Source organism: Artemia sp. Qi Xiang Cuo, chromosome 3 (genome assembly GCF_049724085.1).
Source record: "Artemia sp. Qi Xiang Cuo chromosome 3, ASM4972408v1, whole genome shotgun sequence".
Taxonomy (NCBI): Eukaryota; Metazoa; Arthropoda; class Branchiopoda; order Anostraca; family Artemiidae; genus Artemia; species Artemia sp. Qi Xiang Cuo.
Genome location: NC_142796.1, coordinates 1,918,676 through 1,945,480, shown reverse-complemented (window position 1 = coordinate 1,945,480; position 26,805 = coordinate 1,918,676). Strand labels below are relative to the sequence as shown.

The 26,805-nt window shown below is 33.8% G+C and overlaps 1 protein-coding gene across 2 annotated transcripts in view; it reads left to right on the top strand.

Moving 5' to 3' along the window:
- Positions 1-26,805, top strand: part of LOC148953645 (uncharacterized) — a 102,954-nt gene that overhangs the window by 19,338 nt on the left and 56,811 nt on the right. Inside the window, exon 3 of one of the 2 annotated variants that reach the window (XM_089086752.1) lies at positions 1,870-2,139. In XM_089086752.1, coding sequence (XP_088942878.1) covers positions 2,073-2,139 — 67 coding nt within the window. In that variant the 5' untranslated portion in view covers positions 1,870-2,072. Of the gene's footprint in view, positions 1-1,869; positions 2,140-11,982; positions 12,047-26,805 lie in introns of those variants that run through there. The other variant, XM_089086753.1, reaches the window with a different exon arrangement.

The window sequence follows — 26,805 nt, the reverse complement described above, 5'->3', positions numbered from 1 at the left end:
GGCTATCTCACAATTTTGATTGAAAATATTTTGGGGAATGATGGGCGTGGGGGGTTTAGTTGCCCTCTAATTACTTTCGATTATTAAAAAGGGTACTAGCCCTTGGAATTTTAGATCGAATGAGCCCGTTTTGAAGTTTCTACGACAATGTCTTCTATAAAACCTTATGTACCCCCGGGGCATAACTGAAAACCCTTGCCCTGAGGGTTGTGGGGGAGTTTCCTCCTCAAAACATATTTTCTATCTGGAAATCAACTACGCTGAACAAAATGGCTATTTCAAAATTTTGATTGTATATATTTGGGGGAATAATGGGCGTGGAGAGGGGGGGGGGTAGTGACCCTCCAATCACTATCGACTTTTAAAAAGGGCACTAGCCCGTTGAATTTCCAATCAAATAAGCCTGTTTTGAAGTTTCTTACAACAATGCCTTTTATAATGCCTTATAAGCCCCCAGGGCATAACTTAAACCCGTGCCTGGAGGGTTATGGGGAGGGGGCTGTCCTCCTCAAAAACCAATTTTCTGTGTTGAAATCAACTATGTTGAACCCAAGATCTATCTCACAATTTTGGATGGATGTGTTTGGGGAAAAAATGGGCGTGGGGGGGGACTAGTTGCCCTCCAGTCATTTTCGACTTTTAAAAAGGGCACTAGCCCATTGAATTTCCAATCGAATGAATCTGTTTTGAAGTTTCTACGACAATACCTTCTATAAAAATCTGATATGCCCTGTAGCGTTGATCTATATTATCTCGTATCCAAGACGGTGGTGCTGTTTGACTATAAATGTTTAAATAAATCTCATCAATTCCCTTTCCAGGGAAAATCGGTTTCACAAAATTGATAGTGGCAGATAGCGTAATAGTTTCTACTTCGATCATGTTAGATTTGGATCCTGTGAGCAATCGAATTTCTATACTTTTATCTAAGTCAATTGTGAAGTGAAATCCCAAATATTGACCTAATCTATGGTAGTCATTTGAGTTGTCTTTTTTCAGTGACTTAATATTTTTTCAAAAATAAGGTACTTGTTGCAAGAAATAGTACAGGGAATACCTTATGCCCTGATTATCAATTTTATGTGGATTTCCGCTATCAATAGTATATAATTCAACCCTGTTTCTGAAAAATACAGTCTCGATTTTAGGTGTCCAATGATAAGAGCTGAACCTTAAACTCACGCCCTCAATTTCAGCTGATATCATTAAAGCACAATTCAATGTTCTTTGTCCCCCATTTGAAACTTCGTAAACTAAAACTTCTCCACTTCTTTTTTTGAAACTTTAAGGGCCTTGTGTCGACAACGGCCAGGACAGCTGAGTATAACAGGAGCTAGGGCCAGTTTATCATTTTCTTTCTCACTTCCAAAATAAATTTAAGACAAAAATGAGTCCATTTCTACCCCTTTAAACTCCTTTGGTTTGCCAACTTGTTAACCGTCTTTCTTTTTAATCAATTTGATGTTTCCATTTTGATCAAACATGTATACTTTAGCTTTTTCCACATTTTTAGCAGAGTAGATAAATTTTTTGGCAAATAGATTTATAAGAAAAATGTGTTCGGAAATAAACTAGCAGTTTCATACATTTTTCCACTATATTCCCTTACTCCAATAGTGATATTATTAATGATTGCAGCAGGGTCTTTAGGGTCTTGCTGTATATTCAATTCTAGGCTACATGGCTTTAAGTAGGGTTTTGTATGGTGTATCTCATTTTTTCTCTTTAAATTGAGAAGCTGTATGTTAACTTTATTTATGCTCTCATGATTGCCAAGAATAAACATTCTATTCCTCTTAGCAGCAGAAGTCCTTGGGCTAAAGAATGAATATGTCGTATGATATTATTCTGGATATAACTCGTTTTTAGGAACTGATGAATGGCCAAAATGATGGCAATGCTCCATTAATGCTCATTAGTGATTCTTCATCACCTCTGGCATCGGTTTCATCGAAGTAACCACAGATCGACTGCATAAAAAATATCAGATACACGACTGCTACAGCGAATAACTTTAGGTTGGCAAGAGTTTTGTATTGTGTAAACCAACCAGAACACCGTCAATTACGACCATGAATATATTTACATGTGAACGGTACATCAAATATGGAGTTACTAAAAATAATCTGTACTTTACTGGTAAGTGCAACGACACAGAAATTCTGTTTTTAATTCCATTTTCCTTCAATTCGAACATTTCGAAGCGTTAAGTATAGCTTACAACGGTCAGAGCTGTATCAGTTTGGAAAATTCTTTGATGACAGAACAATATATAATTTATATTATAGATAAACAGAGTGGAGATGAACAAATTTTCGAAGTAAGTTACTTAAATAAGTAAAATGTTAGTATATAATTAATTTCAGCTTCTGGGTTTTCAGCTATGCATCCAGCCATAATTAAAAAGGGCACTAGCCCTTTGAATTTCCAATCGAATGAGCCCTTTTTGAAGTTTCTACGACAAAGCTTTCTGTAAAACCTTATTTGCCCCCCGGAAATAACTTACAACCCTCTCCTTGAAGGCACTTGGGGAGTGTCCTCCTCAAAAATATAATTTCTATCTGGAAATCAACTACGTTGAATAAAATGGCTATCTCAAAATTTTTACTGGATGTCTTTAGGTAAATGGTGGGCTTGGAAGGCTGCTAGTTACCTTCCAATCTATTTTGACTATTAAATATGACACTAGCCATTCTAATTTCCAATCGAATAAGCCCTCTTCGAAGTTTCTACGACAGCTCCTTTGATGCAGAATGCCCTGGTCTAAAGGAAAAACAAAAATAAAATATTTTGCCAACATCGTTCTTTATTTACGAAGCGCTATTGATCAAGTGATTAAGAAGGAGTACAAACATAGAAATAAATAATAACGATAAATCTTAGCATGTTAATCGGATTTTGATTCTTAAAGAGGAATTTACATTTCATATACAACATGTTGGCATGAGGTGCCTAATAAAAAGGGTTACTTTGATGTTATAATTATGTAGATAATAACCTCGTTTGTACAAGGTAGACAAGGATTAAAGCTTAAGAATCTCTTATTTCCAGCTTGGAAGTTTAGTTATTTTAAAGCTTTACAAGAAGAACAAGGGAAATAGGATATTAAATCCTATCAATAAAATCCCCAGAACTTCTATCTTTTTAGAGTTCATCTCTGAAGGAAATTGAAGAGAGTGAAGTAGAAAATAAGGGAAATAGTGAGGAAACTATTGCGCTGCCTATGATTAATAGTAACAAATAATAACACAATAGTAAAGCTCTATCTAAGTCAATTTAAGCGAATATTGGCATACCTGCACAGGCTGAGCTAAAGAAAACTAACAAAAAGTAAAGGAGATGAGAAACCATTATGATTGAAGGATTCTAAAACTTAGGGAGGAGACAGATTTGTGCTGCATTTTTATCTAAAACAAATACTGGTAAAATGTAATTTGAACGATTTCCTTTTTCTTTATCTTTGAATTAAAGTGTAATTTGAATTATTAGGGTAAATATCAGTGGCATTTTGCAAAAAGGGCTCAAAGTCGACTTTTATTCGAAAATTGGTTAAGCATTTGGTTTGAAAGATTTTGAAGGGACCTATCGATTTATATATTCAAAATTTGCTTATCTTTAATCTTGATCGAGTTAAAAAATTTGCCAAGTGCTAATGTACAAATTTGTGAAAAAGTATTACGCTAAAAAGGCTTAAATACAGTTTTTTATCCAAAGGATTAACCCGCTTTTTCAAGATTTGTGCTAGGGAATCAGAACTGTCTGTAAAACCTTTCTTACTCGGACCTTTGGGATCAAATTACAAGAACTCAGAGGAATAGTTTCAAAAACAACCGAGTTTGATTTAGTTCAGACACCCCGTTAAATCCCAAGGAGATTAGTGTACAATAGGTCTAACAAAGTTGACTCTCAATTTATCTAGGGCCATATTTCTCTGTTTACCCTGCTTTTGAGTCTCTTTTTAGGGCCATACCTCCAAAAAGTATTTGTCTGCAAATTTGAATATTACAATTTTTTCCTAAGTTTTCTAGTCCCTTCTTCACTCTTTACCGGAGCAAGAAAAACTTTCAGAACGCTTCAAAAATTTGGAAATTGATCCCTCTTGATTTCTTAATCCCTCTTGATTTCTGGGAATATTTCTGGTCTACGCTGTTATTTTGAAAATTAAAAGTAATGTTACGCCCCAAAATGAGCAGAATTTATCCCGTATAAGACTGCCCTTTTCCTCATCCCGACCTCCACTTTAGGTCGCAAAAACTTCGGAGGGTGCTCGTCACATCGTTTATGAGAAATTGAGAGTTCTGGTCTTTATTTGTAAGTCAAAAGTGATTGGAGACCAATCAGTCGAGAAGATATTTTCCATCCAGGTAGTTCAGAAAAAAATCATTATTGTTAAGATAATCATTTAAGTTTTTCAAATTTTACAGGAAAGCAAAAATGAAGTCTTATGGATTTTGTCGGAAGTTGCTTCTTTTGAGAATAGTTATTTCAAACCTTGTAAAAATTTAATGTGTTGGCAATACTGCATCAAACTCCCTCCCCCTTAATCTATTCATGAAATACTTTCTTGTGTTTCTTTTTTGTTCTATAATAACAACAACAACAAAATGGATAATAAAATCGCCGTACATTGTAATCTTAAGTTATCTTAACTTGAATATTGCGATTTTTTTTCCTAACGTGTTGTGCATTGTATTACTCAAAAGATTGCTTCGAAAAGCAGCAAAGGTGGCTTTTCAGCAGTATCGTTAATGAATCCTTTAAATTTATTTTATGAAAAAAGTGAAATTTTGAGACTGTCGTTTCGCAAAAAGGCCTAAGTCCCGTATCATCGAGGTAACAATCAGTTCAACGATTTTTTCACTGCTAGTGAATTCCAATTGAAAAGTTTAATAGGAATCAGTCTTTAATGTTTCAAGTTTCTTCTGATTAATGAGAAAGATCTTTTTTTCGGCTCTCCTGTAAAATTACGAAAAGTGGACTTATACCCTTTTTGTAACATTCCCCTGGTGAATGTTGAAAAAATAAGATTCCTTTTATAATAAATTCTAAGAACGTGAATATTAAATGAGATATGTCTAAAAACTATCAAGAAAATCATAAAAAAGATTTCTTAAACAGAGATTTATTTCGGATGGAGATAAAAGCACAAGGCCACGACTTTTTGTGAACATATATGATTGACCCATTGTTTAAATTGAACAAAAACAGAATTTCTTTTAAATGAAACAAAGAAGTAACACAAAAACTTCAGACCTAAAAAACTTATTCCCTATATTTTTATTCATTTTCACACACAATATACAATAGTATTATATTTTACAAAAGCAAGAAACGTAAAAACACACAAAATTCAAATGGAAATAGAGAACATGTATCACAAACACATAGAAAATACTTATAAAGTACCACATAAAAAAGAAAAAAAAGAAAAAGGAAACGCAAGTGGAGCGGGAAAGCATTCAAGAGACATATTTCAAGAGAAAAATAATTATTTCCCCCCCCCTAGGAGTGGACGTATCGTTTTTATAATTATGAGGCATGAAAAAATTACACAAGAAGGTAAATTGCTTTCAAAAACAAAAGAAAAAGCCATGAAACAGAAAACAGAGAAAATCACATTGAATTACAAAAATAATGTGATTTTTGTAATTTTTGAAAGAGAAAGAAAAATTCCAGTATAAAGTAAATGTAATGTTTCATTCAAGTGTTTTTTTCAAGTGTTAAGCGTTTTTTGTTTCAATGACCGTTTTTCCGAGAATTGAGTACTATTATTATGTTAATGTAGTGTTTCATTTAAGTGTTTTATGATGATTTATGATGTTTATGATGAGTGTTTTATGATGAGCAAACTTTATGTTATTTTTGCCTTTCATTTATATTATTTTACTGTGTTTATGGCCGTATATTTGGCTTTAAGATGCACTTATCCATCTATCTATTTAATATGCAGAATAATTTTACCAAAACACATTCTGCATGCAAACCCACTTTACTTAGCCCCCTCCCCCTTAATGTGCAAATTTATAGCCCAAATTTATTTTTAAAGTAACGAAGAAACTAACGAAAAACCGGTGTGTTCTGGAACTTTACACAGCGTAAACTTGAGTGAGTGGCGCATAATACTTAAGTAGCAAAATTCCTTCCCCCTACAGAATTTAAAAAAATAAAACTCAGATAAAATTCTCAAATTTGGGAATCCTTATTTTCCACGGGGGGAGGGGTATTTTCCGGGAGGTATTTTCCAAGGTTTCTTCATCGGGGAGGGAGGAGTATTTTCCGGAGGAGGGGTGTATTTTCTGCGAGGGGGGGATTTTCCGTTGGGGATTTCCTGCGGGGTATTTTCTGGGGGGTGGGGGGTATTTTCCACGGATGAATATTGTTGGGGGGGTATTTTTTGGCGGGGGGTTAGTTGCTGGGGGGGGGGGGTGTAAACTCCTAGAACCCTTTACTATATCCAAAAAAATAGTTATTCTACAAGACCCTGAAAACTAATCAGAAAAATTATACAACTAACCCCATCTTCCGACCAATTATTTTTTACATATGTACAAAACAAAATGTACAAAGTGTAAGAACTCAAATTATATACAAATTATGTGTCTTCCTAACAACCCTTTCGAAAAAAAATTAAATTTTAGTAGCAACAAACTCCTTAGTCTTGTGATCTAGATGAGGTTCTTGGTGCTGAAGCTCAGTTGTCCACTGCGCAGATTACTGATGATCGCCCTCCTATGTTACCCAGACATAGGTATCTAAAAGGGGATTTACCCCACGATGGGATGTAACATATAGTATGATGCGAAGAATTATTTAAAAATAAGGCCCTCTGAAAACTATTTTATCACATCTCCTGTGAATTGAGTTTTTTCCAATCAGCACTCCAAGTCCCACCACTTCAACCTGTGGTGAGCTTTTTAGCGTAACAGGATTTTGTTTGTAGAAAGAGGGGCTTCTAGCTTGAAGAGAAGGCAGTAATCTCTGACACTGTCAGTAGATCAGCTATACCAATCACTTGTGTAAATATAGCTTGCAGATTTTCTCCGAAGAGCAGGAAATCTGTATCTCCTCAAATCACAGGTAAAAATAAGAGGCTGCTCGATCAGCTAATGTGTTAGAGTGATGAAGCAGAACAGGATGAATACAATGATGTGTTTCGGCGTCAGGTTAATTTTTATCTGGGTTTTCCAGCCCATACCTGGGGATCAAAAGATCTCCAGCTGCTACAATAAATTCAACCATTGCCTTCTAGAAGAGATATTCTACTCAGCTGCCACGAATTGCAGCTTTGGCAGGAAGTGCTTTATCGTTGGTGGCAACAAGTGCCACAACAGAAAGGATTTTTAGTGGTAAAGAACTAATTGTCACTACTAAGCGTTCCATGTTGGCTCCAAACCGTGTAAACAAGCCTATTTTTATACATGATACCTACAAGCTTGTCATAGCTTTAGAGGAAAATGCTAGGGATCATTTCTAGCTAAGTGGTTTGAATCTTTAATCCTGGCTCCTTAAATTGCCTGAGAGTTGAAAAAATAGGAAATTCAAAACTAAATTTAAATTAAACTCTGGAATTTAAAGTGAGAATTAAAAGTTAAATAATATATAATGCTTTTCTACATAAGAATGTGCCTCTTTTTGTATAAAATCTTTTCTTTATAAGATGCTGCTTCTTTTTTCTTCTAACACCTGGGAAAGAACTGTTCTTAAAGAACGGCTTGCTAAGTTTTCTGAAAATTGGCTATGTAAAGAAAATTAAAATAAAAAAAATAATCAAATATAAAATCCTATAAGCTGAAATGAAACTTAGATTGTTTGATATGGTTACGCGCTATGTTCAAGTACGTCCACAACCACAGTACCTTAATTGCTGAGATAGGAAGGAGAATAGATAAGCTCTTTCATTCTCAAAGAAACAGGTTGAAATGTTTACTTTTAAAACTTTTATTATGTCACTCCTAAGGGAGAAGATCCAAAGCAATGATCTTAAAGCAATGACAAATAATAGCTTCTGTATTGTAGAGAGTAAGTGGCTGAGGCGTAGGGTAGTAAAATTAAGTGGAATGGAGCCAGGAAATACAGAAAAGAACTAGAATATACACATCAGATTTATAGATTGAGGTTTCTTAGATTGACGATGGAATTATGATCCAAGTAAATTTGGTTATTTTAAGTTTTAAACCTTAAATTTAATTAAATTTTTAATGATATATTTTGTCAGATTAATTCAATAATCAGGCAGTGTAAGGTCTCGCTGTCTATCATTTGGATTACCAAAATGTTAGTGAGAAGTTAAAATTGATTTTTCGTCCTTATTTTGTCCGAGGTTTAGTCATGTTATTGAAGCTGAAACGGAATTGTGGACTGCATTTCGATACAAACCGATACCGATTCAGTTTTCCAATTTTTTTTAAAGCAGCCAAAAATTCTAAAAATAGAAGAAACACCGATCAATTGACGGCGCACCGCAAAAAAATTTGCCGACTTCAATGTATTTACCACCTCCGAATTTATTTCAGTGCAGCTTCGGGGTGAACTCCCAGCTTACGAGTAAAATAGAATGGTCTCTAATTGTCTTAATATTCGCTTAACAAGTAAATAATATAACCAAATATTATTCAACCAAATAATATAACAAAACAGGTACTAAATTAAAAAAAAATCCTCAAACAAATATGTCAAATATGACTAAACCGGTTCTATATTAACAAATCTTCTGTACTAAGTAAAATTGTGAACCCTGAACAGTTGGAAATAGTCCGAGTAACGCAAAAAGAATGTCTGACCTAGATTCTAATGTCCAAAATAATTATCAGTTTGTTATCAGTTAGTTGTGAAAAACAAGCAGGCGCGCATCCGTGATCTGTTTTCTGGCAAAAAACAAAACACGATTGCACATTTTTGTGGATGGGAGCTTGAGACCTCTACAGTGGGGTTCTCTTATGTGCTGAGTCTGATGGTGTCCATTTCAATAGGGTTCCTTGAGAAGTTTCCCCCTTTTTTTTAGTTCGGGCAGGTTTTCTCGGGCTCCTAGCTTTTGATTGGTAACATTAAACTTGACAAATCTTACGTATTTGGAATTGGCGTAAAACACCCGTTCTTTTTATGGATCTATTGTTATCGTAGACCTGTTTTTTTGAAGTTTCGGTTATTACTAGGCCGGGTCGCTCCTTACTTGGGGTTCATTACCCCGAATTGTTTGAAAACAGCACATCAGATGTATTATGCGCCACTCACTCAAGTTTACGCTGTGTAAAGTTCCAGAACACACCGGTTTTTCGTTAGTTTCTTCGTTACTTTAAAAATAAATTTGGGCTATAAATTTGCACATTAAGGGGGAGGGGGCTAAGTAAAGTGGGTTTGCATGCAGAATGTGTTTTGGTAAAATTATTCTGCATATTAGATAGATAGATGGATAAGTGCATCTTAAAGCCAAATATACGGCCATAAACACAGTAAAATAATATAAATGAAAGGCAAAAATAACATAAAGTTTGCTCATCATAAAACACTCATCATAAACATCATAAATCATCATAAAACACTTAAATGAAACACTACATTAACCTAATAATAGTACTCAATTCTCGGAAAAACGGTCATTGAAACAAAAAACGCTTAACACTTGAAAAAAACACTTGAATGAAACATTACATTTAATTTATACTGGAATTTTTCTTTCTCTTTCAAAAATTAAAAAAATAACATTATTTTTGTAATTCAATGTGATTTTCTCTGTTTTCTGTTTCATGGCTTTTTCTTTTGTTTTTGAAAGCAATTTACCTTCTTGTGTAATTTTTTCATGCCTCATAATTATAAAAACGATACGTCCACTCTTACAGGGGGGAGGGAAATAATATTATTTTTCTCTTGAAATATGTCTCTTGAATGCTTTCCCGCTCCACTTGCGTTTCCTTTTTCTTTTTTTTCTTTTTTATGTGGTACTTTATAAGTATTTTCTATGTGTTTGTGATACATGTTCTCTATTTCCATTTGAATTTTGTGTGTTTTTACGTTTCTTGCTTTTGTAAAATATAATACTATTGTATATTGTGTGTGAAAATGAATAAAAATATAGGGAATAAGTTTTTTAGGTCTGAAGTTTTTGTGTTACTTCTTTGTTTCATTTAAAAGTAAAATTTATGTTTGTTCATTTTAAACAAATGGGTCAATCACACATGTTCCCAAAATGTTGTGGCCTTGTGCTCTTATCTCCATCCGAAATAAATCTCTGTTTAAGAAATCATTTTTCTGATTTTCTTGATAGTGTTTATACATATCTCATTTAATATTCACGTTCTTAGAATTTATTATAAAAGGAATCTTATTTTTTCAACATTCACCAGGGGAATGTTACAAAAAGGGTATAAGTCCACTTTTCGTAATTTTACAGGAGAGCCGAAAAAAAGATCTTTCTCATTAATCAGAATTTAAGAAACTCGAAACTTTAGACTGATTCCTATTAAACTTTTCAATTGGAATTCACTAGCAGTGAAAAAATCGTTGAACTGTTTGTTACCTCGATGATACGGGACTTAGGCCTTTTTGCGAAACGACAGTCTCAAAATTTCACTTTTTTCATAAAATAAATTTAAAGGATTCATTAACGATACTGCTGAAAAGCCACCTTTGCTGCTTTTCGAAGCAATCTTTTGAGTAATACAATGCACAACACGTTAGGAAAAAAAATCGCAATATTCAAGTTAAGATAACTTAAGATTACAATGTACGGCGATTTTATTATCCATTTTGTTGTTGTTGTTATTATAGAACAAAAAAGAAACACAAGAAAGTATTTCATGAATAGATTAAGGGGGAGGGAGTTTGATGCAGTATTGCCAACACATTAAATTTTTACAAGGTTTGAAATAACTATTCTCAAAAGAAGCAACTTCCGACAAAATCCATAAGACTTCATTTTTGCTTTCCTGTAAAATTTGAAAAACTTAAATGATTATCTTAACAATAATGATTTTTTTCTGAACTACCTGGATGGAAAATATCTTCTCGACTGATTGGTCTCCAATCACTTTTGACTTACAAATAAAGACCAGAACTCTCAATTTCTCATAAACGATGTGACGAGCACCCTCCGAAGTTTTTGCGACCTAAAGTGGAGGTCGGGATGAGGAAAAGGGCAGTCTTATACGGGATAAATTCTGCTCATTTTGGGGCGTAACATTACTTTTAATTTTCAAAATAACAGCGTAGACCAGAAATATTCCCAGAAATCAAGAGGGATTAAGAAATCAAGAGGGATCAATTTCCAAATTTTTGATGCGTTCTGAAAGTTTTTCTTGCTCCGGTAAAGAGTGAAGAAGGGACTAGAAAACTTAGGAAAAAATTGTAATATTCAAATTTGCAGACAAATACTTTTTGGAGGTATGGCCCTCAAATAAAGAGACTCAAAAGCAGGGTAAACAGAGAAATATGGCCCTAGATAAATTGAGAGTCAACTTTATTTGACCTACTGTACGCTTATCTCCTTGGAATTGAAAGGTGTGTCTGAACTAAACCAAACTTCTTGTAATATAATGCCAAAGGTCCGAGTAAGAAAGGTCTTATAGAAAATCTCTGATTCCCCAGCACAAATCTTGAAAAAGCCGGTTCATAAACTACCTTTGGAAAAAAAAATGGATTTAAGCCTTTTTAGCGTAATACTTTTTCACAAATTTGTACATTAGCACTTGGCAAATTTTTTAACTCGATCAAGATTAAAGATAAGCAAATTTTGAATATATAAATCGATAGGTCCCTTCAAAATCTTTCAAACCAAATGCTTAACCAATTTTCGAATAAAAGTCGACTTTGAGCCCTTTTTGCAAAATGCCACTGATATTTACCCAAATAATTCAAATTACACTTTAATTCAAAGATCACCTTTGTTTTATAAAGAAAAAAGGAAATCATACAAATTACGTTTTGCCAGTATTTGTTTTAGATAAAAACGCAGTACAAATCTGTCTCTTCCTTAGGTTTCAAAATCATTCAATCATAATGGTTTCTCATCTCCTTTACTTTTTGTTAGTTTTCTTTAGCTCAGCCTGTGCAGGTATGCCAATATTCGCTTAAATTGACTTAGATAGAGCTTTACTATTGTGTTACTATTTATTACTATTAATCATAGGCAGCGCAATAGTTTCCTCACTATTTCCCTTATTTTCTACTTCACTCTCTTCAATTTCCTTCAGAGATGAACTCTAAAAAGATAGAAGTTCTGGGGATTTTATTGATAGGATTTAATATCCTATTTCCCTTGTTCTTCTTGTAAACCTTTAAAATAACTAAACTTCCAAGCTGGAAATAAGAGATTCTTAAGCTTTAATCCTTGTCTACCTTGTACAAACGAGGTTATTATCTACATAATTATAACATCAAAGTAACCCTTTTTATTAGGCACCTCATGCCAACATGTTGTATATGAAATGTAAATTCCTCTTTAAGAATCAAAATCCGATTAACATGCTAAGATTTATCGTTATTATTTATTTCTATGTTTGTACTCCTTCTTAATCACTTGATCAATAGCGCTGCGTAAATAAAGAACGATGTTGGCAAAATATTTTATTTTTGTTTTTCCTTTAGACCAGGGCATTCTGCATCAAAGGAGCTGTCGTAGAAACTTCGAAGAGGGCTTATTCGATTGGAAATTAGAATGGCTAGTGTCATTTTTAATAGTCAAAATAGATTGGAAGGTAACTAGCAGCCATCCAAGCCCACCATTTACCTAAAGACATCCAGTAAAAATTTTGAGATAGCCATTTTATTCAACGTAGTTGATTTCCAGATAGAAATTATATTTTTGAGGAGGACACTCCCCAAGTGCCTTCAGGGAGAGGGTTGTAAGTTATTTCCGGGGGGCAAATAAGGTTTTACAGAAAGCTTTGTCGTAGAAACTTCAAAAAAGGGCTCATTCGATTGGAAATTCAAAGGGCTAGTGCCCTTTTTAATAGTCAAAAGTGATTGCAGGGCACCTAACCCCGTTTTTAAACCTGTTTTAAAAACTTTAAAAAGGGCTTATTCAGTTGAAAATTGAAATGACTAGTCCCCTTTAAAATAATCGAAATGGTATTGGAGGGCAATTAACATCCCTTCCATGCCCGCCATTTTCCCAAACACATCAAATTCAATTTTTGAGATGGTCATTTCGTTGAACGCTGTTGAAAGTTCTGGAAATTATATCTTTGAGCTAGACCCCCCCCCCCCCAAAGTCTTCAGTGCAAGACTCATAAGCTATGCCTGGGAACATATGAGGTTTTTATTTAAAGCTTTGTCATAGAAATTTCAAAAAGGGCTCATTCGATTGGAAAATAAAAGGGCTAGTGCCCTTTTTAAGTTTCGAAAGTAATTTGAGGGCAACTAACCCCCCTCCCACTCTCACCTGATCTCCAAACATGTCCAATAAAAAAAATTATAGCCATTTTGTTAAACGTAGTTCAAAGTTTTAGATATTACTTCTTTAAGGATGACAATCCTCCCCCCCCTCAACACTCCTAAGGGGATGGGTTATAAGTTATGCCCAGGGGGCATAGACATTTCTTATTGAAAGCATTGTCGTAGAAACTTCAAAAAGGACTCATTCAATTTGAAATTGAAATGGTGAAATGACTAGTGCCCTTTTTAATACTTGAAAATGATTGGAGGGCAACTAATTCCCTCTGACGCCCACCATTTCTCCAAAAATATACAATCGAAATTTTGAGATAGCCATTTTTAACAACGTAGTTGAAAGTTCTGTAAATTATTTCTTTGAGGATGACACACCCCACAGCCCTCAAGGCAAGCGTTGTCAGTTATGTCCTGGGGACATATAAGTTCTTAAAGAAATCGATGTTGTAGAAACTTCAAAAAAGGCTCATTCGATTGGAAATTGAAAGGAATAGTAACTTTTTTGATAGTCAAAAGTGATTGAAGGGAAACTAACCCCCCTCTCACAACCACCATTTCCCAAAACACATCCAATCAAAGTTTTGAAATATTCATTTTGTTCAACGTAGTTGAAAGTTCTGGAAAATAGGTTTTCAAGGATGATAACCCCCTAAGAGTGCTCAGGGCAAGGGTTGTAAGTTTTTCCCTAGGGGCATATACGGCTCTTGTAGAAAGGTTGTCGCAGAAACTTAAAAAAGGGCTCATTTGATTAGAAATTGATAGGGCTAATGCCCTTTTTAATAGTTGAAAATGAATGTAGAGCAACTAACCCCCTTCTCATGCCTCTATTTCCCCAAGTACATTCAACCAAAGCTTAGAGATAGCCATTTTGTTCAACGTAGTTGAAAGCTTTGAAAATTAGTTCTTTGAGGATGACAACCCCCTCCCCCCCAAGCCCTTATGGCACGGGTTGTAAGTTATGCCTTGGGGGTATATAAGGTTTTTATAGAAGTATTGTCGTAGAAGCTTCAAAAAGGGCACATCAAAATTAGATAGTGTCCTTTTTAAGAGTTGAAAATGATTCGAGGGCAACTAACCCCCTTTCACACTCACCATTTCCTCAAACACATACAATCAAAATTTTGAGATAGTCATTTTTTTAACGCAGTTGAAAGTCCTGTAAATTATAGTCCTTTTAATAGTCAAACGTGATTAAAGGGCGTCTAAGCCCCCTTTCACGTCCACCATTTCCCCAAACACATCCAATCAAAGTTTTGAGATTCCATTTTGTTCAACTTAGTTGAAAAATCGGGAATTTATTTATTTGATAAAAACAAACCCCCCAGAGCCTCCAGGGCAAAGGTTGTAGGTTATGCCTTGGGGGCATATAAGGTTTGTATAGATAGCGTCGTCGTAGAAACTTCACATTGTAGGAACATAATTGAAGGTTTTGAAAATTAGGTCTTTAAGGATGACAACCGTCCACAGCCCTCAGGGCTAACGTTGGAAGTTATGCCCTGGGGGCATATAATGTTTTTATAGAAAGCTTTGTCGTAAAAATTTCAAAAAGTGCTCATTCAATTAGAAATTGAAACGGCTATTGCTCTTTTTGAAAGTCGAAATTATTCGGAGGACAAGGGTCGTAAGTTATGCCCTTGGGGCATATAAGGTTTTTTTATAGAAAGTTTTGTCGTAGAAGCTTCAAAAAGGGCTCATTCGATTGTAAACTGGGAAGACTATTGCAATCTTTATTAGTAGAAAATGATCAAAGGACAAATGCCCCCCTCCACGCCCATAATTTCCCAAAACACTTCCAATCACACTTTTGAGATTGCCGTTTTATTCAGCGTATCAGAACAGTCTGGTAACAAAACCCCCAGCCCTCAGGGTAAGGGTTGTAATTTATCCCCTGGGGCATATACAGTTTTTATAGAAAGTATGGCTACATAAACTTTGGAGGAGTCTCATTGGATTTTTATTCAGACTCTCTAGAGTTATTTTTAATAGTTAAACTGATTGTAGTGCAACTAACACACTCCCCTCCCCCCACACACACATCGTATTGTCCTAAAATGCATCTCATAGAAATTTTGAGATAGCTATTCTATTTAAAATGGTCTAAACATAACATAACAAGACCTTTGGGGTTGAAACAATCCCCAGAGATTAGGGCAAGGGTTGTAAGCTATGCCCAGGGGGTATTTAAGGTTTTTATGAATGGGATGGCTGTTTAGCTTTAGAAGAGGCTCAGTCTTTCTCTTTGATAAAGACTATGTCAATATAAAACGAACAGAAACTAATGGAAAAACTTTTCAACAAAATAAGTTTATAGAAAAAGTAAAAAACTCCATTAAACCAACAGGAACAAAATTAGGATCAAATAATATACCAAGAATATAACTATCACAAATCACTATCAATAAATAAATAAAACCCAGAACAAACCGAAATTAAAATAAATATGAGTCAAACTAAAAATTTGCAGAAACTAATATTAGTAGGGCTCTAAGCCCAAAGTTTTCTAAAAACCCGAATATATTTATGTAATTTACTGAAAGATTCTTTTAAATGTTTTCACTTTTCTAACTTTAAGAAATCAAAAATCAATTAAGGTTTTAAGGAATAATTATCAGCATATGAATATTAAACTGACACTGCAGTTTTTTTTTAAGTAAATTCATTTGAATTTTTATTCAGTAAAGTAAAAATTATATTCTGGCTCTTAGAAAGCTTGAGGTTTAGAACCCTATTCATATTAATTCTTGCTCGTTTGGAGTTTGATTCTTATTTATTTTGATTTCTGTTTGTTTTGAGTTTCATTTATTTATTGATACCGATTTGTGGTAGTTGTATTTTTGGTAGATTATTTGATTCTATTTTTGTTCATTTTAGTTTAATGGAGCTCTTTATTTATTTTTTTTAACTTATTATCTTGAAAAGTTTTTTAAATTAATAGTTGAATAAAGGGATAAACTATGTTATATGGTCGATTTTTCTGATGATATTGGATTCCGTTTCAGTTTTCAACCCTATTTTTTGTTATAAATTTATGAGAGTCATATTCAGGATCTTTGTTCAAGAACGATAAATAAAAGTTCAAATAGGGATAAAATCCTTTTAATAGACAGTGATGATAGAAATTCACAAAAATACCAGATATTTCGGTCACATATACAGTGACTGTCATCAGTAGTAAAAATTTATATATATATATATATATAAATTAAACCCCAAACAGAAAGGCATATATATGAAAATACCACACATTATAGAATAAACGCACCACATTCCAAATTATTAGCCCAAGGATCTAAATTTATTTCTAACACTAAACCCAAGACGTTAAAAAAAGCAAAAATGAATATTAGCGTAAGACATAACACCCCTATACAAAAACTTTATCTTGGCACGTATAGTTCAATCCAACACAAATGACTAAAGCCAATACATACAAATTCTGATCCCCCGAAGTAGTTAGGAACTACTTCGAGGGACCTAATTATTGCGTTAGGTTGTTTTGTAGAGAATAGTCTGATAGCGCGGAAAGAAGCTGTAGTTTAAATTTGTTGAGTGCTATTGTTCTTTCCTTATTGTTTTTTATTTATTTGTTTTTGTGTATATGGCAACTGGTTTTTAAATACACGCATGTATGTATTGGTCTACAAAAAGTAAGAAAATTGAAAAAACACCCGAGTTACTGAAAATCCAACCTTTAACAAAGAAAATGTAAAGTCATACCAGAGGAACTCGTATCAACAAACACATCTTGGACCACAATTATAAAGATAAATCTCACATAATTTCCAAGCTATGTCCCCGAAAACCACTAACAGATATACGAAAATTAAATTCAGAAAACTAATTAGAAAATTTTAGATCTAAAAAAGAAAATGGAGTAAATCCCCAAAAATTATGACTTCAATCCTTATATGTGCACTTGTGCCTCCAGCATAAAATATTGATCCTAAAAAAAAATTAAAATTTTATTTTTGTTTTTGTATAACAAAACAAAATTTTATTTTTGTATAATACTCTAGGCAACGCTATAGCGCTGCCTATAGTATTATACTATCTACTATTTAATTTCTGATCGCTTTTTAAATACTGCTGGGAAATCCGGCACCCCCTTCATAGAACTATCCCTACCCCCGAGGAAACATTGTCCATGGATAGATTATCCCACGTAACCCCTCCTCCTACCCCTCTACCCCCCCTCCCCAGAAAAAATCCCTCCCGAAAACGTCTGTATACTTCCCAATATCCGATATTATATGTAAACAATGGGCAAAGCTCATAACTTGCAGCCCTTCCCCCGAGAACTGTGAGGAATTAAGTCATCCTCAAAGACATGTTTATTAAATTTTCGACTATGCTGAACAAAATAGCTATTTCAAAATTTTGATTGGGTGACCTCGGAAAAAATGATTATGGAAGGGGGCCAAGTTGCCCTCCAATTTTCTTGGTCACTTAAAAAGGGCACTAGAATTTTTAATTTTCGTTCGAAAGAGCCCTCTCACGATATTCTAGGACACCTGGATCGATACGATCACCCATGGGAAAAAAAACAACAAATAAACACAAATCCGTGGTCTTTCTTCTTGCAAAAAATATACAATTCCACATTTTTGTAGAAAGGAGCTTGAAACATCTACAGTAGGGGTTTCTGTTACGCTGAATCTCATGGTTTGATTTGCATTTAGTTTCTATTACTTTCAGGGGGTGATTCCCCCTTTTTCGAAAATGAGGCAAATTTTTTCAGGTCCAAAACATTTGATGGGTAAGACTAAACTTGATGAAACTTATATATTTGAAATCAGCATAAAGATCCGATTCTTTTTATGTATCTACTGGTTACCACGAACTGTTTGAAAATATGAATTTTTTTTGCCAGGAGAAAGATCACGGATGTGTAATTGTTTGTTTGTTTAGTTTTTTGTTGTTGTTTTTTTCGAGGGTTGATCGTATCGATCAAGCAGTCCTAGAATATTGTGAGAGGGCTCATTCAAGAATTCTACTGCTTCTTTTCAGCGACCAAAGAGATTAGAGGGCAACCAGGCCACAACTAAGCTAGTCAAAAAATGATCACTTTCACCAAAAAAAAAAGACTTGACTTACTTGACTTAAGGCTCCTGCCGAGGGTTCGGCGTAGAGAACGATGATACCAGGTGCCTCCAGGTTGCCATATCGCTTGCCAGGCTCGCAGCTTCTTCCACAGGGATGTGGCCTTGGGTGAGGAATTCATCGGCTTATTCTTTTCATCTAGTGGGGGGAGGCATCCTTTGGACACCTCCCCCACAAAAAAAGAAAAAACGTAAAAAAAACGCAAACCATAAATACTAGAAATTAAAGACGAACCTTCATTTGAAACCATAAACCTACACACAACATTTAAAACATCAAATATAAACTCGAGCCTCACACACAAAAAAATGAAATCTAACGTAACTAACCCAATATAATAGAAAAGTCTGACCCCTTAAACATTGACTAAAGTGTCGGAGAAAACAGCTAAAATAAGAAGAGACACTGCCTCTTATAACGTTGCCTATTGTAAAGGCCATACGGCTCCAATATTTTATTATTAGTTTTTTTCCCAGAAGCACTTCATATGGAAGGGGTCGTCGTAGAAACTTGAAAGGGGTCTCATCGATTGGAAATTGTAAGTTCTTGTTTGTAGTGATTTTTGTTCGTTTCAAGCTTGATTGAAACGAACAAAATATATATTCAATTTGTATTTTCAATTTAAGTTTCATTCGTTTTAAAATTTATTTATTCATACGCATTAATATCTATTGTATGTTTTTTTGTATTAAAAGAGGTTAAAGTCTGGAGGTTAAAGAGGTTGTAAAAAAGAGGTTGAAGAGGTTGTTAAAAAAAGGTTAAAGTCTGTATTAAAAGAGATCAACAAAAAAACGGTTTGAATCTCGTGTACTATCACTTGAAGTTAATACACAAAAGCTTTACTCTAAGATATTCAAGAGCATACAAAAATACAAAAATACAATATATACAAAAATTAAACCCCAAACAGGAAGACATATATGAAAATACTAATTCTATGAAAATATTAATTCTAACACTAAACCTAAGACGTTAAAATAAGAAAAAATTAATATTAGCATAAGACATAAACTCTTACGCAAAAACTTTCAATCCAACACAAATTACTAAAGCCAATACATATAAATTCTCAATCCCCCCCCCAAAAAAAAACAACTTTATTCTAGATATATAACTACAAACAGAAATTGGAAAAAAAGTGCTTATTGGTCTACAAAAAGTAAGGAAACTGAAAAAACACCCAAGTTACAGAAAATTCAACAGAGGAACTCATATCAACAGATACATCTTGGACTAAAAACATGAAGATAAATCCCACATAATTTCCCAACTAAGTCTCCGAAAGCAACTAACAGATATACGAAGATTAAATCTAGAACCCAATTATAAAATTTTAGATCTAAAAAAGAAAATGACGTAAATCCTCAAATATTATGACTTTAATTCTTATATGCGCACATGTGCCTCTAGCACAAAGTATTGATCCTAAGACGAAATTCAAAATTTTATTTTTTATTTCACTCGCAAAAAAATAGATCAAATGCAACGCACGAAATCCTTCCCAACACTTGCAAATACCTTTATGAAGGGCATATTTATTTTGTATGCAAAACAATATGAAATTACCAGTTTGAAAGTCATTACTAAGAATATGATGCACGCTATTACTTGACCCAAATAACAAAAATGTTAGGAATCAATGAAAAAACTTAAATACGAATCCTAAAAATGTAGGACCCACCTATTCAACTTGAAAATTAATTCAAGGAATTTTATTTTGACCAAGTATATTTCTCTAACACCAGATATTACTACATACCAACAAAGAGATTTCCCCTAAGGATTGGTCAGATATCCTGAAAAAAGTTCTGTCAATCTACTAAACAAAGTTTCTTTGAAAATAGCATAAACATTCCCTTTCCTGAAATCGATGCTTTGTTCACTGTATTTTGAATCCTCAAATCCATATCTCCGGGAACACTATCTGACACTCACCATTGAGTACCATCCTGAAACTAAAAATGGCACACATTATTTCTACTTAAATACTTCACATGACGTCATATCATTTTTTATAATGACGTCATGATAGGAATAATTATTTCAGCTTCTTATGATTGTAATATTTATATTTCTTTGGTTTTTAGTTTTATGTTATTTATTAACTATCATTTCAAAACAATTTCAATTTTGAATTCCTTTTCATTTTATATCGTTGTTTTATTTTCTACACTTTCATTCTATTTTCTTTTCAATTTTATTCACCACGGTGGAAATAAAATTTAAATATCATCCAAATTTCCCAATTTCAATATTTGATGCGGCTTTCACTAATTCAAGTTTCCCATTGATAACATTTAAGGTTTTTAATTAAGACAAGAGGGCGTGTCTGATCCTGGATCTCCTGAATACGCTGCTAGATGTGCACAGAGATTTGTAAAAACAAGGCCACCACGTGAAATTTGTGCAGAGCCATCCCCATTCACCCGCTAGCAACCCTAAATACACACCTGACCCCCTTATATTCTCCCACTAGCATCGTATGAATATTCATCAAGAGAAAATACTTCCCAAGAAAACTAAAACTCCACATATAATATTTACTTAATCAACTCAATCACCAACGAAAGAGAAAATAGCTTATAAAAAAGCATAATCTTCAAACCCCCATTTAGGAAATCAAAACCAGATTATACTCTGACAGCAACACAATTTAAATATATATGCATAACCTTCTCTTCCACATAAAATTTCATCAAAAAAAAAGTTGAGCAATATACAAATGCTCGAAACAACCGTTAATTTAAATGTAAAATTTAAGTCCAGGTTAAAAATCTTTAGCTTCCCATATAAAAAACAAGATTTAACAAATGCAGCTTTGACCAAATACAAAAAAAGAACAAAAACCTGTTTGTGTTATTTGCCCTTTTTCTTTCTGCCACTGTTTTGAGCCATCCATGACAAACAATGAAATTTTTCGATGAACATTTAACTTAAAATTGTCTCTACCCTACGAAAGAGGAATAAAACTTCCAATAATAAACCCTAAGCTCTAAGCCACAATTAAGGAAACTAAAACATGACAAACGAGCAAGCTATACCCTGCAAACAAAACCAAAAATAAATCTAAAGGAAAAAATTAGCTACACATAAAAAAATTCAGCTCACCTCAGACCAAATTAATCCAAATACAAGTTTTTAAAACCAACATGCAAAATTGAAAACCTTCTAATACCGAAAGTTAAGTAAAAAACACACAGTTTAAACGCTTCAAACAAAAACTTTAAAACCAGCAAAACTTTAAATATAAATACAAAAACTTTAACTATATAAAAACGAATATAAAAAATGATCACTTTTACCAAAAACGAGTTCGGCGTAGAGAACGATGAGACCAAGCGCCACCAGGTTGATCTATCGCTTGCCAGGCTCGTGGCTTCTTCCACTGGGATATGGGCTTGGGTGAGGAATTCATCGGCTTTGTCTTTCCATCTAGTCGGGAGGGGGGGGTCATCCTCTTTACGCCACCCCCCCCCCAAATAAAATAAAAGAAGTAAAAAAAACGCAAACCATAAATACTAGAAATTAAAGACGAACCTTAATTCGAAACCCACACGCAATATTTAAAACATCATATATAAACTTGAGCCTAACACTCACATATATGAAACCTAACTTAAAAAACAATACAATACAAAACTTTAACCCCTTAAACATTAACTGAAACGCGAGAGAAAACAGTTAAAACAAAAAAAAGACTAGAATCCTACAAAACAAAATTTTCAATCTAAAATACAAAATCTACAAAAAAAAATTAAAAATTTAATGCCATGGTCCAAAATTCAATAGTACAAACAAAAACTTACGTCCCGTATACAAAATTCAAACAACATTCACAAAAAACTGTACTCAACACATAAAAAGTAACTTAGCAAACAAGTTCAATTTAACATACTACTATCAAACATAAATAAAAAACTTGCGGTAACGAACTGTAAGTAAGGAGCGACCCGACTCAACAGTAATTGGAAGTTTAGAAAACGGAATTTTGACACCAATAGACATATGCAAAGAATTGGAGTTCCATTTTGATTTCAAATATATAAGTTTTGTTAAATTTTGTTTTACCCATCAAAGATTATGAGCCTGAGAAAATTTAACCTTTTTTTAAAAAAGGGAGTAACACCCCTAAAAAACTCAGAATCTTAATAAAAATAATACAATCAGATTCAGCTCATCAAAGAACTACGTTATAGAGGTTTCAGGGTTTTACCCGCAATTAAATAAAAAACAAGTTTTTCAGCTTTAATTAAGGAGCAACAATAAAACTTAAAAGAAGAGAATATTTATATAAGGAGATTAACTCCTTTGGCAATACCACGCTCTTTACGCTAAAGTTTGAATTTTGTTCGAATCACAAATCCCTGAATCCCAAAGGCTGTTCAATTAGACTAGATAGCTCTTTGAAAGTACAAAAAAAATTGCGTAAAGAGCGAGGTTTTGACTAGAGGGTAAACCCCCTCATATACGTGATATTTTGTGTTAATTTTAAGTTTTAATATCGCTCCTCAATTTCCATTGAGAAAACTTGTTTTTTTATTTTATTTTTGATATTTTTTTAAATAATGCTGGGAAATCAGGCACCCCCTTCATATGAATGTCCCTTTCCCCAATGAAAAATCGTCCATAAAAAGATTCTCACGCGTAACCCCCTCCTCCTCCACCCCCCAAGAAAAAATCCCTCCTGAAAACGTTTGTATAATTCCCAATAACCAATACTATATGTAAACAACGGGCAAAGTTCATAACTTGCAGCCCTTTCCCTGAGCACTGTAGGGAATTAAATCATTTTCAAATACATATTTATTATATTTTCGACTATGCTGAACAAAATAGCTATCTCGAAATTTAGATTGGGTGACTTTGGGAAAAATTACCCTCGGAACGGACTAAGTTGCTCTCCAATTTTTTTGGTCACTTAATAAGGGCACTAGAACTTTTCGCTTTCATTCGGATAAGTCCTCTTACGATATTCTAAGACTACTGGATCAATACGATCACTCCTGGGGAAAAAAACAAAAAACAAAAAAAATAAACACACATTTGTGATCTTTCTTCTGGCAAAAAATACAAAATTCCAAATTTTTGAAGATAGGAGCTTGAAACATCTACAGTAGGGTTTTCTGTTACTCTGAATCTGATATTTTCATTTTCTTTAAGATTCTGTTACTTTCAGGGGATGTCTCCCCCTTTTTTTGAAAATAGGGCAAATTTTTTAGGTCCAAAACATTTGATGGGTAAGACTAAACTTGATCAATCAATCAATTAATCAATTTTATTCAATCAATAAACTCAACAAAATACACTTCAGTATAAACTCCCCCGTAAGGCTCTATGGCCAGGAAGATAACAGGGGAGAAACAAAAATGAAACAAATACTTAAAACACAAAAACATTTTCAACATCATACATTCACACTTTAAAAGACTCAACACAAGAGAAATCATAAGATAGAAAAATCATAAGATACAATGATCAACATAAAAATAAAATTAATTAGTAGCTAGAAAATCCCTAACACAATTTTTGAACATACCAAACGAGTGGCAGCTTCGTGCAGACACAGGGAGCGTGTTCCAAATCCTGTTGCAAGTTGTCAGAGGGTTGAAATCAGACCTCACTGATGGAGTATGAAGACTCCGTAAATTGCTGGAAGACTTGGATGATAAGTCGATTAATCAGAAACAAAAGATATATTATTACATAGAGCAGCAGGAAGATGGCAGTGCAACTGTAAAAACATGAAAGAAGAACAAGAAAGAAAATAGAGATCTTTCAAATCAAGCAAGGGTTTAAGTGAAGATCGGTTAGTTTTCTTAATAAGAGTCCGTGCTTTACCATAAAGTTTTGAAAGTGGCATCAGAGACGAGGGAAAAGTTGACATCCAAATAACAGAACAATATGAAACATAAGACTGAACTAGGCTGTAGTACGAGATTCTAAGAATCGACCCTAGAAATATGTGTTTAAGCTTTCTAAGGATTCCAAGACTCCTGGAGACTTTCATTTTAATCAGGTCAGTATGATGCTTGAAGGAAAGATTTTCGTCAAGCAAGATGCCTAGGAATCAAAATGATGAAACTTATTTATTTGAAATAAAGATCCGATTCTTTTGATGTATCTACTGTTGCTAAAATTCTGTTTTTTAGAGTATCGGTTACTACTGAGCTGGGTCGCTCCTTTCTTACAGTTTGTTATCACGAACTGTTTGAAAATATGGAATTTTATTTTTGCCAGGAGAAAGATCACGGATGTGTTAATTTGTTTGTTTTGTTTTTTTTTTTCAGGGTTGATCGTATCGATCAAGTAATCCAAGAATGCTGTGAGAGGGCTCATTCAAGAATTCTAGTGCCTCTTTTAAGCGACCAAAGAGATTGTAGGGCAACTAGGCAACATCTAAACTAGATAATAAATGATCACTTAAGCACAAAAAAAAAGACTTGACTTACTTGACTCTGGAGGTTTAAGATGTTGTAAAAAAAGAGGTTAAAGAGGTTGTTAAAAAAGGTTAAAGTCTGTATTAAAAGAGATCAACTAAAAAAAAACAGCTTGAGACTCCTGTACTAATTCTTGAAGTTAAAACACAAAAGCTTTACTCTAAGATATTCAAGAGCAGAGGCTAGATTTATACAAAAATTAAACCCCAAACAGACAGAAATATATAAAAATACCACAAATTATAGAATAAAAGCACCACATTCCAAATTATTAGCCCAAGGACCCAAATTTAATTCTAACACTAAACCTAAGACGCTAAAATAAGAAAAATTAATATTAGCGCAAGACATAACACACTTATACAAAAACTTTATCTTGACACGTATAGTTCAATCCAACACAAATGACTAAAGTCAATACATACAAATTCTGATCCCTCCCCCCCCCAAAAAAAAACTTTACTCTAGATATATAACTACAAACACAAATTTTAAAAAAGTGATTATTGGTCTACAAAAAATAAGAAAACTGAAAAAACACCCAAGTTACAGAAAATTCAAACCTTTAACAAAGAAAATGCAATGTCATAACAGAGGAACTCATATTAACAAACAGGTTTTGCACCCCAATTATGAAGATAAATCCCACATAATTCCCCAACTAAGTCTCCGAAAGCCACTAACAGATATACGAAGATTAAATCCAGAACCCCAATTAGAAAATTTTAGATCTATAAAAGAAAATCGAGTAAATCCCCAAATATTATGACTTCAATCCTTATATGCACACTTGTGCCTGCAGCACAAAATATTGATCCTAAAAAAAATCAAATTTTTATTTTTGTTTTTGTATAGCAAAACAAAATTTTATTTTGTATAATACTATAGGCAACGCTATAGCGTTGCCTATAATATCATAGAAATGTCCCTCCCTCAAGGAAACATCCTCCATGGAAAGATTCTCCCATGTAACCCCCTCCTCCTACCCCCCCCCCCCGAAAAAATCCCTCCTGAAAACGTCTGTATACTTCCCAATAACCGATATTATATGTAAACAATGGGCATAGTTCATAAGTTGCAGCCCTTCCCCCAAGAACTGTGGGGAATTAAGTCATCCTCAAAGACATGTTTATTAAATTTTCGACTATGCTGAACAAAATAGCTATCTCAAAATTTTGATTGTGTGACTTCGGGAAAAAAAGATTGTGGGAGGGGACCAAGTTGCCCTCCAATTTTCTTGGTCACTTAAAAAGGCCACTAAAATTTTTAATTCCCGTTCGAAACGACCCTCTCACGATATTCTAGGACTACTGGATCGATACGATCACCCATGGGGGAAAAAAAATAATAAACACGCATCTGTGATCTTTCTTCTGGCAAAAAATACAAAATTCCACATTTTTGCAGATATGAGCTTGAAATATCTAGAGTAGGGTTTTCTGTTACCCTTAATCTCATGGTTTGCTTTTCATTAAGATTCAATTACTTTCAGGGGGTGTTTCCCCCTTTTTTCGAAAATAAGGCAGATTTTTTCAGGTCCAAAACTTTTGATGGGCAAGACTAAACTTGATGAAACTTTTATATTTGAAATCAGCATAAAGATCCGATTCTTTTGATGTATCTACTGGTATTAAAATTCTGTTTTTAAGAGTCTCAGTTACTATTGAGCGGGGTTGCTCCTTCCTAAAAATATGGAATTTTTTTATTTTTACCAGGAGAATGATCACGGATGTGTGTTTGGTTGTTTGTTTTGTTTTTTATTGTTGTTTTTTTCCAGGGTTGATCGTATCGATCAAGTAGTCCTAGAATATTGTGAGAGGACTCATTCCAGAATTCTAGTGCCGCTTTTAAGCGACCAAAGAGATTGGAGGGCAACTAGGCAACA